Here is a 12,988-nt window from a genome sequence, read left to right as displayed (position 1 = left end):
AGGTCAGTATGGGGGTTTCATGCCTTTCTTCCCTAAAAGGGCAAACAAGTTGGTGGCCAAGCTCTTCAGGAAGAGAGAGTCTTTCCTTTCCCTCTGCCCCAGCCCTTGGAGGAAGGTGGAAAGGCCAGTCCTGCAGGACAGATGGACCACTTGCTTCTGTAATGAGCATCAAGTCAGCCACAAGTATTCCAGCTGATTTCAGAGAAGTCTGAAAACTGTGATCAATGCCTGTGCTGTTGCCAAAACACTGCACCAAGTTCACTCAGCCCTGTCACCCTCAGGCACCTGACTGCAGACAAGAAAAAAGCAATGCCACCAACAGAGATGAGAAGTACTCTCAAATATGTACATACACACATACAAACATATATCTATTCTTTCTCATTATTAGATCCTCAAAACTTCAAATAAACCCTGCAATGCAAAAATATGGGTTATGCTGCAATGAGAAAGCTCATGCTTGCTTTCAGTGCCATGGTAAGGGAAGTGATGCAGGGCCAGATTGAGTTACCTTGAACTAGTGTGTCTCAGTGGAGGTGCTTGGGAAGAGACTGATCCATAACAAACAACAGCATGCTTTGGGCTGTCGGATTCAATCCTGGAGTTCAGTGAGGGCTCTGCTCCCAAAGGATAACAAATAGACTACGAGGATCATATGCAGAGACAGCACAGACTTTAATATATCAGAAAGTGCTAAGAGGCATACTTGCAACATTTTCCCCCTTCTCTTTTTACTAAATGTTTGCAGTTTTTTTGCTTTGCTTCAGTGTACATTGTTGACTTCTCAGAGTGCTTATAAATGACATTATTAATATATAAAGATAATTGCTTTAAAGAGAAGCATACATTTTTCCTTTACCTTTGCCTGCACTTTGCCAGCAGGCATTGGCAGGCTCCTGAGCATGCTGTACACACAAATATTTGTGTTGATCTACTTCAATCCACAGGCAGAATGTAGCTAGGAGACAGACTATTTATCTTCCCTGCTCTTAACTTTCACTATGCTTCAAACAGACAGGCTGTTTCTTGAGGTGTGAGGGACACCAACATACCCTGCTCTTGTTTTATGAGCCTGGTGAAATAATCTCATGGGCAAAGGAGCACATGGGATCCTTCTGACAGAGAGGCTCTGGGCAAGCTGGGTTTTTCCCCCACTGTTGCTGGCCCGTTTCTCAAAGTGGACACACAACCAGCACCTGGATTAATACCTGTATGGCTTTTTTTGTAGCACCTGAGTTTCCATGGCATCACAGCAACAGAACCTGTTTTACTGAAAGGCAAGGACTGTGTGTTTTACTACGCTGTGTTTGAGCCCAAATATTTCATATATTTCACAAATACTGTCTACAGCTGTGGCTTGAGTCCTCAGCGGGTGCAGATCAGCCTTGCACCATCAGATGCCACACTGGGCTGAACTGATGTCTGACAAGGATCTGCCCTGCAAGTTTTGTGTTTATATTGCACACATGCACACAGGAGGTGACTTGTGTTTAAAATGTACACTTGTACACTTATTTATACAGTGTGCCTGTGCAACACGTGTGATCACATTCAGTGGCACAAGCTGCATCAAAAGGGAGAAAGGAGGATTTGCTGCCAGAAAGACACAGACTTGTCAAGGTTAGTCAAGCTGACCTTTCCAATATTCTGGTGAGGGTTTTTTAGACTGGGGAGCACAGGAAGGACAACCCCATAGAGTGGGTAGAGCATCTCAATACATGTCCGTGGGATGCCCAAAATCAGACCAGGAAAGCAGCTTTCCTTTTATAGTTTCTGGAGGCTTTTTTGAACACAAAGGATGAGCTGCAGGTGCTCATGGTTCAAATTAAAGTGAGTACTTCTGTGGGCCAAACAGCTGGACCAGCAGGTGGGCAGTGCAGAAAGGAATTCCCTGCAGGTGTAAATGGAATAAATCATCAAGCTCCCTTACAAGTACTTAGCTCTTCCAGCTTTAGTGGCAGCTGTGAGCCCAAATCACACTTTCACACTGAATTTCTCTTGCTCTGTTGGTTCGGACCCTTTATAATCTCTAAAGAAGTGTAAGCGATTATTTAGTGCTTATTAATAAATCTGTTCTTTAGTTGTCCACTACATTCAGGCACAGACACATGTGCTGCTCACATTACAACCACACAGAAGTTACTACAGGTGCAAACAGAACCCTGCAGAACAGAGCTACTGCGAGGGGAAGCATGAAACCTATGTCAGGTATAGGTATCGCATCTTTTTGCATCTGACTCCCCCTTAAAATGGATCAGTTTTTTTACTGAAAAGCTTTGTGTTCCACCTGGCTGATCTGAAACTCTCTGGAAGGCAGCAGCCATTCTTTCCCGCTTCTGCATGATGTTCTCCAAGACAGCTGCACACACCAGGACACAGTGCTGCAGAGCATGACACGGATGAGGTGGAAGGGATGAAATATGCAGAAGGAGGACACTGATTTCTGCCTAAAACGTGCTTTCAGCAGGCACTTGAGGGGCACATCAAAAGAGACTCCTGCAGCTACAGGCGAGTACATTTACCTGGAGCACTGGGGCACAGCAGCAGCTGGGCAGGTCTGTAGTGCAAAGATGCAGGGCAAGCAATTAGCAGGACAGTGTTACCACCCTCAAGCATGACCTTTCACACCAAGCCAGGCTGCTACATGAACAGAAATCCTAATAATGAGACATTGATACATCCGCACCAGCACCCTGCAGTAGGGTGAGGACCTGATTAAAGGGGGATGGAATTGGGAAAGTATAATCTTCATAAAAAAGGAAATCAAAAAGCAAATAGAAAAAGTCCAGTTATCCAAGGAAAGTGGGAAAGGGTTGGTAATCTATGAAGAAATCTTCCAAGACTCTTCCAAAGGACAAGAAGAATCAACTCTAATGGTAAACGTACCATAAATTAATTAAAAAAGGTTCTTGCTGATTTTAATTTGCCCTAAGGTATTTAAAGAAAGCAAATAGCTAAATTTTGCTTTAGCCATCCTGAGTTAAATTTTCAATAATCTATAATTTAAAATTTACATTCACTATGTTGTTGTTTTGGTTATATTACACCTATTACTACAGTGTATTTTGTAGTAATTTAGGTTTGACTAAAATACATAAACGACATTCTGCAAGAGTAGAACTTTTCTGCCTAACACTCTTTTTGGATTCCCAGAGAGACCCCGAGGGCATGAAGAGACTGAAAAGTTGTTTTGAGAGAGTTCTTATAAAACATGGGCATTTAGAAAGCAAAAACAAATTACTGGGAGTAATAACAGAGGCTATAAATGAGACAAATAACTTGTTCTCATTCAGAAACCCTACTGCTGATGCTTTAAATTATCTGCCTCAAAGTGATGATGTCAGTGCACTGAATCTCCAGAACTTCAGATGCTGCTGCCTGGGAGGTGCACTCCAACGCTGTGCAGAAAAGGCAATACCTTGGCAGGTGGCTGTAGTTTCACTTCTGACATCAGGAGCCATGAAACAGTGAGTAAGAACTAAACTGCTTTGCTTGAACAGTGCAGTTCCTTTGGCTGCAGGTCGATGGCCTGAGCCATGTCTCCAACACAAAGCATGCAGGAGGGAAAATCCAAATATCTTCTATCATGTTTTAGTAGCATTAAGTTAAAAGGCCTTCCAAACTGTGTATAACAAAAAGAACAGTAAGGAAAATCACCACCTGGGCACTACTAGAGAAATGTCCCAGCTGTTAATTTAGAGTCCAAAGCTAAGTTTTACTGGAGTGAATTTATGACTGCTCATTATTTAACTTAGTCTAGGATCATAATTACAGATGGTACTCTAAGGCGAAATCCCACTGATGGGAAACAGCATCATTTGAGACTCCAGCAAAGAGTAATCAGACACCTTTGGGGAAGTAATCAGGCATCTGTGAAAGAAAACTCGATGTCAAGAGCCCCTCACATGGGATGCTTGTTTAAGTGTTGTAAGGCTTGCAGCACGTTTAATGAGACAGAAAGGTTAAAGGTGGGTTGGGGGTTTTTTTGAGTGTAAAAAAAAACCATAAAGAGAAAGAAATAACTTGTGATGTAATCAGCAGCAAAATAAAACAGGCAAGTACTGTTGCACATGGGGTACTTCCTGAAACAAGGAAATGAAACACCTTTTCTTCCTGAGTTTCCACACCTACACATTTACTGAAGCAGGTTATGTTTTGTAAATACACCTCTGCTTGATGGGACAACATGTGAAAATAGTAAGGTTCATGCAGACTTAGAGCGTTGAACTGGATGGACTTTCATGTAAGAATTCTGTTTATTTGCCCCTGAAGAGCAACATATGCTATTAAAGCTGTAAATAATTAGCAATCCCTCTAGCAGAGCTGCTTGAAAGCAGCCCAGGAGCTGCAGGAGCACAATATATGATGTAACAGAGCAACACAGTCCTGAGCCACAGAGGACAGGCCAGAGGAGAAAGGATGCAATTTTAACAGAGCTGACCATGTGCAAAAAGTCAAACACTACCACTGTCACTGATACTTACAATATCTGATTAATATGTTACAAAGCATTCCTTGTTTAGTATGTCTGTACAGAGAACCTCTAACTTTCCAAAACTTTACATAAATCAGTACTGTAACACGGGTGAGCCCTCTTGTTAAATTTTACAGGCCTGATGATCTGCCTGATTTAACAGCATGATCCAGGAGCATGATCCACTGTATACCTGGATCTCTGAAAGTTTCATCTTCTTAAGTATCATTGTACAATGCTTTATTATCAATCCACCAGTTGCTACAATTACATAGCTTAACAGCATTTAACCTGAATGGTATATTTCTGAAATAAGATCTTTAAAGATCATCTGTATGGCTTCTTGAAATAGCTCCAGGGTCAACTTAAGAATTAAGCTCAGCTCATGGGCTCTGATTCAGCAAAGGTCCTATGCATATGCTTTTATTCCAGGAACACAAGCATCCCTCAAGAGAATTGTTTTAAATCAGCTTTTGCCAACAGGAGGAAGGAATGAGATAATGGAATCAAGGAAAACTCTTCTTGCTAAACTTGACACAAAAGAAAATCTGGAGTTTTCACTTCTAAGCGAAAAATTAGTCCTATTTCAAATTAGCTAAAGTATTTTTTCACCATCTTGTGTTCTGATGATTGAAAACACTGCCCCTCTCTTCATTGCCTCTTTAAAATTGAAAAAAGAGGAGGAAGAGCAGAGTAACTGCAAAACAAAAGGCTGGTAACGTTCATACTGCTTAACAAACTGGATCCAAATGCACTGACAGGTCTGGTTGACCTAAAATAGCCTTTCTCAGAAGACATTTTGTTTACCAAATGCCACCACTTTCAGGGTTTTGGTAAGGAAATACTCAGAGGACTGACATAAAGTGAGAAATAGTTTTCTTTCAGTGTATCTGCAGGTTATGCTACTGATCACGGTTCTGTGACCTGAGATAGCTTTGATAGCTGGAAGAAAAGACATTCCTGTTTGCTGCCAAACTGTTCAGGATAGCACATTTGCCAATGGACAACTGCAGAACTGCATCACTTTGTGCTGATCTGAAATTCCCTATTGACTAGGGAATTCTGAAAATTATTCTGAACATTATGCAAATTGTTCTGGGCACATTTTCCTCCAAAATAAGAAAGGCTTACATAATGAACACTACACTGTTTTCCAGATTAGCAACACTGCCCACTGACTTAATAGAGTGTGACAGAGGAAACAAATTGCAAAAATTCACACCGACAAACAAACCCAAACTTCCCCTCCAGAGCTGAAGACCATCACAAACCATATCACCTTGCAGCAAGTCAAAGACACATTTTCCTGACCTTGCCTTTACAACACACGAATCAAGAACAGGGAGGGCAGACAAGAGCCAACATGTGACAGCCAGTGGTCACATTGCTTAATGCAATGTGGAAAGCACTGAGGTGCAACCATGAGGTATGCAGAAGAATCTGCATAAAATAAATTTGCTATGCTAACCCTATACTCTTACACTTGCATGCTAGACTGTCTGGCTGGAAAGCACTCCGTGCACTTGGCTTCTCGGTACTTTTGCATGAATGACACTATATAAAGAGGTACTGTATTTACTAGCTGAATAAACAATAGGTTTTGCTTTCACTCAAGTATTATGACTCCAACTCATTTCATTTATATGTCAGTAGTTCAGAATGTGCAGTGGACCAGGCACATCATCACTGTTCACCTTTGTCAAAGAAGGGGCCAGAAACATCCACGTTGTTATATCTCTGGAACAGCTATATCTCATCCCTGTAACCTTTGGAGGATATACTACAATCCATTTTGTGTTTGCAACACTGCAGCAACCTATTTATTTATAAGTTCATGAAAAAAATGCACCTATTTTCAGTGTCCCCTGGTGTGCACACAACCCAGAAAGTGACAAGCTGACAGAGCTGGTACAGAATGACTGGCTGCCCAGCCATTAGCCTCCTACAGCAAAAGCTCAAGCAAAAAAGAAGTCACTGACTCCAGCACCATCCCTGCCATTAGATGGCACGCTGAATGTTGTCAGACCACAGGAAATGCATGTCCCCCACCTGAGGGTCTCTCTTGAGCATGTTGTAAGCTCGAATTCCCAGGTAGGCATTACGGTACTTGGACATGATGGGAGAGGACCCAGAGAGAACCTGCTCAGGAAACCAGTCCCCAGCCATGGCAGGTGCCATCTAAACACGGACTAGTGGTTGAGCAGCTCCCTTGCCCCTGTGGACTGGCTCACATCATGTTAACTAAGCCATGTGTGCTTGGTTCTTACAGATCCAAGGCAAAGTGAATCTTTCCAGTTATTCAAGTGTTCCTTTGGTCTCAACGCTTCCAAATTCAATATCAGCCCATTAACTACAGACCTTAGTGTTTATAACGCTCTGACAAAATTGTGGGTTTCAGTTATTTACTATGGTGCTGAAAATCACCCAAAGCATCTTTATAATCTTAAAAACGATCCAGTGAGGTGAGGAATATGCAGGCATGTGGCCAAAGCAGTAAAATCCTCTTGAATATTACACCACATGAACCAGAGGTACCTTGGCTGCACTCAAAATAAAAACTAGTCAGTTTTGTCACTTTTAACATAATGTAATCCATTAACTTTCATCACTGTTCTGGGTAAATAATATGTACGCAGGACATAACTGAAGAAATTGCAGACACATGTTGCTGTTACAACACTGATTGGAAACTGCAGCCCAGAGCATCCGAGCGTAGCAGGATTTCTGCATTCCCAAGATCTTCTCACTTCTGATGTAAATTCTCTGTCCCAAGGCTGCCTTTAACGCACACGAGGTTTGTGTACGTGTATATTATATATATATCTCTATATAAAAATAAGCACGCTCACGGAATAATGAGCCCTAAGAAATTCACTCTCCCAGCACTCTCTTGGGAGGGTGAGGTTGCTGAACGCAGCTGTTTTCATGATTCACGTCCTCTAAAATCTACACTTTCTGTGCCTGGCCAGGTGAAAATGCCAGGTACGAAAGGGAAGCTTGTAAATCTGCTTAGCTGCTTCCTTCTGGCAAACTGCCCCTCTCTTCTTTACCTCTACCCAGAACTGGTTAATCACCAAGCACTTCGCAAGACTGAAGACTGGGAAGTACATGTTGTTCCTCCTGCCTATAAATAACACCAGTCAATAAAATAAAGGCAAATAAAGGTAGTAAACGATATTTATTTCTAGTCTTATTTTATCCAGTGCACGTTTCTCTCAGAATTTCTGATGTGCTCCTCTAGCCAGGGCTGTCTGTGCCAATGCGACTGCAACCTCCCTCCCACACCCCTCCATCCAGCTCATTATCCGGTGTCTGACAGAAGCAAGCGCCAGCTGCTCTACAAAAAGGCACATGAAACGCTTCAGCAAGACATTAGAAAATCACCTGCCTATAAGGAAGGGTTTTTTTTTTTTCTCCTGTCACCATTACCAACAGACTGATACAAACGTCAAATTAAAAGGTTGACAGTTCTTCAAAAGTCTTGTTACTGTAGAAATGAATCCCATAACCACATCTGGATACTCTATTTCCATTCAAACACCCAGTGCGTCAGTGCTAATGGGGCTGAATTTTTACCTTTGACCTTGTCCCTCCGTGCTTCCTTTTTGTCCGGCATCTTTAAGGCCCTACAGCCAGTTGGCAGAAACAGGGACATCATCAATTTGAGACTTACATATCCTGTGGCTTTGAGACTCATATATTCTAGGGCTTTATGGCCATGGCACCTTGTGACAGCGAGTTTCACAGCTAATTGCAGCATAAGCAGGATTAGTTAATTTATTGACACATACCAACAAGGAATGCCAGCATAATCTGCCTTATTTCGTTGGTAGCTCACAGCTGTCCTCAACACCATTTGATGACAAAGTAGACAAAAAAAAAATTCTCCTATTAGCCAAGTGTAAAATTCTTAAGTATAAATCTACCTTTGGAAGCTTCTGTGCCAAGTGGATTTTCCAAGATGTCTGTCATATCTTGGTTCCAAGCATCCTTCACAGCAGACTTGGATACCTTCCTGTTGTTCAGGCTTTGCTGTGGTCGGAAGTTATTCCTCAGGTACTCCACGGACTTCACATGGTCTTGCTGTTCAGTAGTGAAGATGGAGTAGAATGCCTCCAGCTGATCGTAGCCATCATGGCAGGGGAGAGAAAGGACGTTGATTAGAAAAACAATGTGGTGAAATCTGGGTGGCTGATAAGACAGTAAAATGGGAGGAAGTAAAATGTTGATGCCAAGACTGATAAAGCACATGGGAAGTCAGACTGCCCACTGAAATCTCTGCCAACCTCCTTATCTCGGCAAAGGGCTTATCCTGCCCGACATGGGAGAAGGCCTTCTAGTAACCTGTGGATGTCCGTCATGGACAAGGAAACATTTGCCCTTAGACCCCTTGTCTGGAAGGATTTTGTGTGTGACACAGCCCTGCCAAACCCTCCTCACTGCTGGCACCATCTTGTTTCACGGTATCGCGTCAAAAAGTGCTTCCAGGTCATTCCACCCCAAGAGCTTTCTCCTGGACAAGGCAATGCTGCCTTAATTCCAGATACCTCACGAAGTTTAGCTGCCAGGCTAAGCGTCACAGACAGCTCGTGCAGCACTTTCAGGCACAGCTAGCATATACTCCTCTGGGAATAAGTTTCTTCTGTTGGATTCAGATTTGAGCTATTTATAAGAAAACATATTAACCTGTAAGAAAGAACTGTAATTGGAAAACTTTTCAGTTACTTCGTATCTTAGTATTTCTTAGAAAAAAAATTCTAGCAAACTAAGATGAAAATACTTTCAGCTAATGTTTTTCTCACAGCTATCAAGGTCGGTATAGCATTTACTATTACCTTGTTATCATTCAGGTCAAGAACTAGAATTGGTTATGTTGCTGCTGGAAAGACTGAGCAAGACAGAGCAGAGAAGGAATCAGTCCTGATAGTGTTTGCATCACATCAGCTACACATATTGATAGCATGGATTTTGGGAGTACAGAATCTGGCCCAGGACTTCAAAAAGGGACTTGAGTTACATTTATAGCTTAATGACAGGTCACTCTCAAAGCAACACCCTTTTCATTAAGTGTGTCTGCTCTAAAAGCTGTGGAGAACCATGTGAGCCCTGAAACTTAAAAGTTCGGAAGAATGTGAAAACCATTTCCTAATTATTAGCAGGAGCCCCTCAAAAGCACTGAAGGGCTAAAAAGGGGTAAAGGCACTATTAACTTACACTTTTGTATTGAGAAAATAACCCCCAACAGATGATCCTGATATGCCCTTCTATAAAAGCACAGCTCAAAACTCTTATGCTTATTTACATACCTGTTGCACTTCATGCACTAGAGAAGCAGTTTTGATGAATCCAGCTAACAGGATTTAAGGTGACTTTATAAAAGCTCAAGAACTTGGGTAGCAACTGCTTCTCTGAAGTCAAGTCTCTAGGCTTAGACATCTATGACATTAATTGAATTTTTAAACTTTCAGAGAGAACTTTTTAAATATTTTCTTCTGCCATGCTACCTTGGGGAGGTATAATTGCATTTTAACAACTGCCAATTCAAACATGATTTTTAACCTTCCCCTTTTTATGTGTTGAAGTATATATAAGTAATTTCAACCTCACTTTCACTATAAAAATATTATCTACGACAAATGAGAAACTAATTTATCCATAGCTGCCAGAAAAAAAAATATTATAAGGAGCAGTCAAGGAGCTACATTCATGCTCTTCAAGGAGTACAAGAGCTCATGTTCAGAAGAAGAAATTAAAAGCTCTTGTAAGACTACTGTAGATACAGGGAAACCTGATCTAAAACTCTGAGTCATGCAATTACAAACCATTAGAGCCTGATGTGTAGCTTTCTAAGGGTTGGATATACAAATGGCAATTAAAAATACTGAAACTGTTATAAGCACAATGAGATACTCTGAGCTATGCATTACGAGAGATAATGCCATGCTTTGGGTCATTGAATGCACTTAGCTTTACAATGCATCTGCAGGGTGACACAGCTTGTACTGTTTTGTTGTCTAATTATAAGGAAAGATGATGATGATGGAGGACTGAGAATAAAACAGAGAAGCCTCCACAAATGGACCACTTCAGTACTGTCCTTTTTACAGCAAGGTATTTTGCACAAAAGCAAGGATTTAATTGGAACAGCAACAAAGCTTAAACAATATCACTTTCCTCCCCTGGGATTACAGGCTGTTTCACAGGGTTTGTGATAAAGAAGGTTAAACTATGGGAATGGATTATGTCGCACTGTTTCTGTTAGAGGAAAAAATAATAATCATAGCAGTGGCAGGGTGGCAGGCTCTTAAAATACACACATCTCGAGCTGCCAGGGGGGAAAGAATACTATTATTTATTCCACATGTGTTGTAGTATCAATGAAAGTCTGTCTACACACAGAATTCCCAGCCCTTCAACCACACACACATGCACAGAGCAGCACAACGCCAAATTTTAAAGGCTTAAGTTGGCACCGTTACTGCTGTACAGCACGGGAAAGGAGCTAAGCCAGGATAAAGTACCTTTATACCAACGGCCATAATTGGTATTTACCACTTTATTTGCATTTGTTAAAAAAGAAAAAAGAAGTCATGACCCACCTGATGCACACACAGGGTATAAAACTGAGTGTGGGCCAGGCCTCGCAGCCACCAAATAATAAACAGTAAACTTATTGATGCAGTGAAAAGCTACAAGGGATTGCAAGTATCCTGCAGGCAAGGACAGAATTCAAAATGATCTCGACAATCAGAGAAATAGCCTGAAAAAAACAAAGGGTCCGATTCAAACGGGACCATGTGCAGAGTCCCAGGCTCCAGCCAGAACTGGGGGCTGCCTGGGGGCACGATGTGCCCAGCACTGCCAGAGAGCTCCAGGGGAAGCCTCCAGCAAAAGGGTTCCTGCTGACCAGGAGCTGAACACGGGCAGTACCGTCATGTTTTTGTGAAACACACAAGATAACACCCGGACAGGTGGCTGGAGACATAGATCCTGACATGTCCCTCAGCCCCTGGAGGGCCCCAGCTGAAGCATTGTGACACAGCCTGTCAAAAAAAAGATGAAAGAGTCTACGGGAGAAGCGACGTGATCTAGAAAACATGTTAAAAAAACCCCTGGAGCAGGAGCGTGGCAATTGCCTTCTATACTTATGAACCTTTGAGCACAGTATCTGTCAGTCAGGATCACCCAGTGAACTGTCCATTTGTGCTTCACAGAATTAGTGTACATAAAAAGTTTGTTTTCAGTGGCTTATGCCAGATAAATAAAAGGCAAGACTAACTCCAGCAGGTTGACTTTCTAAAGACAACAGTCTTACAATGCCAAAATGCACTGATCTGGTAAACATTTGACTCCATCTAGCCATTGCTTTATCGGGAGCATTCTTCAAACTCCAGACATTGTGTCTATTTGCATTAAAAGCTGCTATGTGCTAATTTTAAAGATTTGTGCACCAGCTCTCAGAGCACATAATGGCAGCTTTACTGTGTTATAAAAACAGTTAAGCATGGAGAATTAATGGAAAGATGTCTTTTCTAACGTAATTAGTTCAAATTACTAAATCTGAGCAGAACTGAAATCACTCACTTTACTTTGAAAAGAAAGTTTCAATTAAAAAGAATAAAAAGGAACTCCATGTAAATATTTATACCATAGCTTAATTTAATCTTAGCAAAAACAATACCAAATAAATCACTGAAAGGAAACTGGGTTTCATGTTGTACTGTCTTCTTGAGACTGATGGCTCATGTTCAGAAACAATATTGCTTAAGAGAATTAAAAAAAATCACCGACACTTCCTTTTTTGTCAACAGAAATATTTGTGTTCTCAAAATTAAACCGGCAGGTTTTTGAAACGCCGTCTTAAGGAGGGCAAATCAAGAGATGGACTTCGCTAACAAAATAAACACACCTGATGGTAAGAAATGGGAACAGGCTTCCGAAAAACGATCCACTCCACGATCTCGCTACACGGAGGAGTAGTCAGGGAACCTGTGTAGCGGTAGTAGCTCCCCAGCGAAGTTGGCAGAAGTTCCCTCAGCACAAAGGGATCCAGAAAGGTCTCCTTCTCTGTGGGAAGATTGACAAGCAGAATTACACTTTTTTTTTACGTGTCTTTAAAACAGACATCACATTGCTAGGCAGCCTAACAAGGTGTAATGGCAACAACATATTTTATCATATATGTAATGAAAGATGGGAACACCCTACCAGAAAGGCTCTGTAAGAGCTGATGCATGGATTATTAAAAGAGCAGCCAAAATGCTAGTCAGTCCCACACCGAACACACACTCTCCTGTTTTGAATGTGTGCAGGTGTGAAATGCACTTGCTATCTCACTGGTTTATGCTAGTGTAGACATAATACTGTATTCAATGGTTTCAGCACTCAGTACACGGCTCTTCAGCTTGATGGCAGCAAGGGTTCACCAGGACCCAGTGGGACACAGCCAGGCCCCAGTGATCCTGCTTGCTGCTGCCCGACCAAAGAGCATCAGGCAGCATATCCATCCCATCT

The 12,988-nt window shown here is 41.8% G+C and overlaps 1 protein-coding gene across 1 annotated transcript in view; it reads right to left on the bottom strand.

The window, feature by feature from the left end:
* The window catches only part of PTPRG (protein tyrosine phosphatase, receptor type G), a 405,524-nt gene that overhangs the window by 90,145 nt on the left and 302,391 nt on the right, over nucleotides 1-12,988 (bottom strand). Inside the window, exons 7-8 of the mRNA XM_027700470.1 lie at nucleotides 12,384-12,541; nucleotides 8,401-8,593 (exon numbers count right to left, since the gene is read on the bottom strand). Of these exons, the coding sequence (XP_027556271.1) occupies nucleotides 8,401-8,593; nucleotides 12,384-12,541 (351 nt within the window). The remainder of the gene's footprint in view (nucleotides 1-8,400; nucleotides 8,594-12,383; nucleotides 12,542-12,988) is intronic.

This window comes from Neopelma chrysocephalum, unplaced genomic scaffold, assembly GCF_003984885.1.
Source record: "Neopelma chrysocephalum unplaced genomic scaffold, ASM398488v2 Primary Assembly neopelma1_147, whole genome shotgun sequence".
Classification (NCBI taxonomy): Eukaryota; Metazoa; Chordata; class Aves; order Passeriformes; family Pipridae; genus Neopelma; species Neopelma chrysocephalum.
The sequence above is the reverse complement of the archived record's forward strand: the minus strand, read 5'-3'. Positions and strand labels throughout refer to the sequence as shown.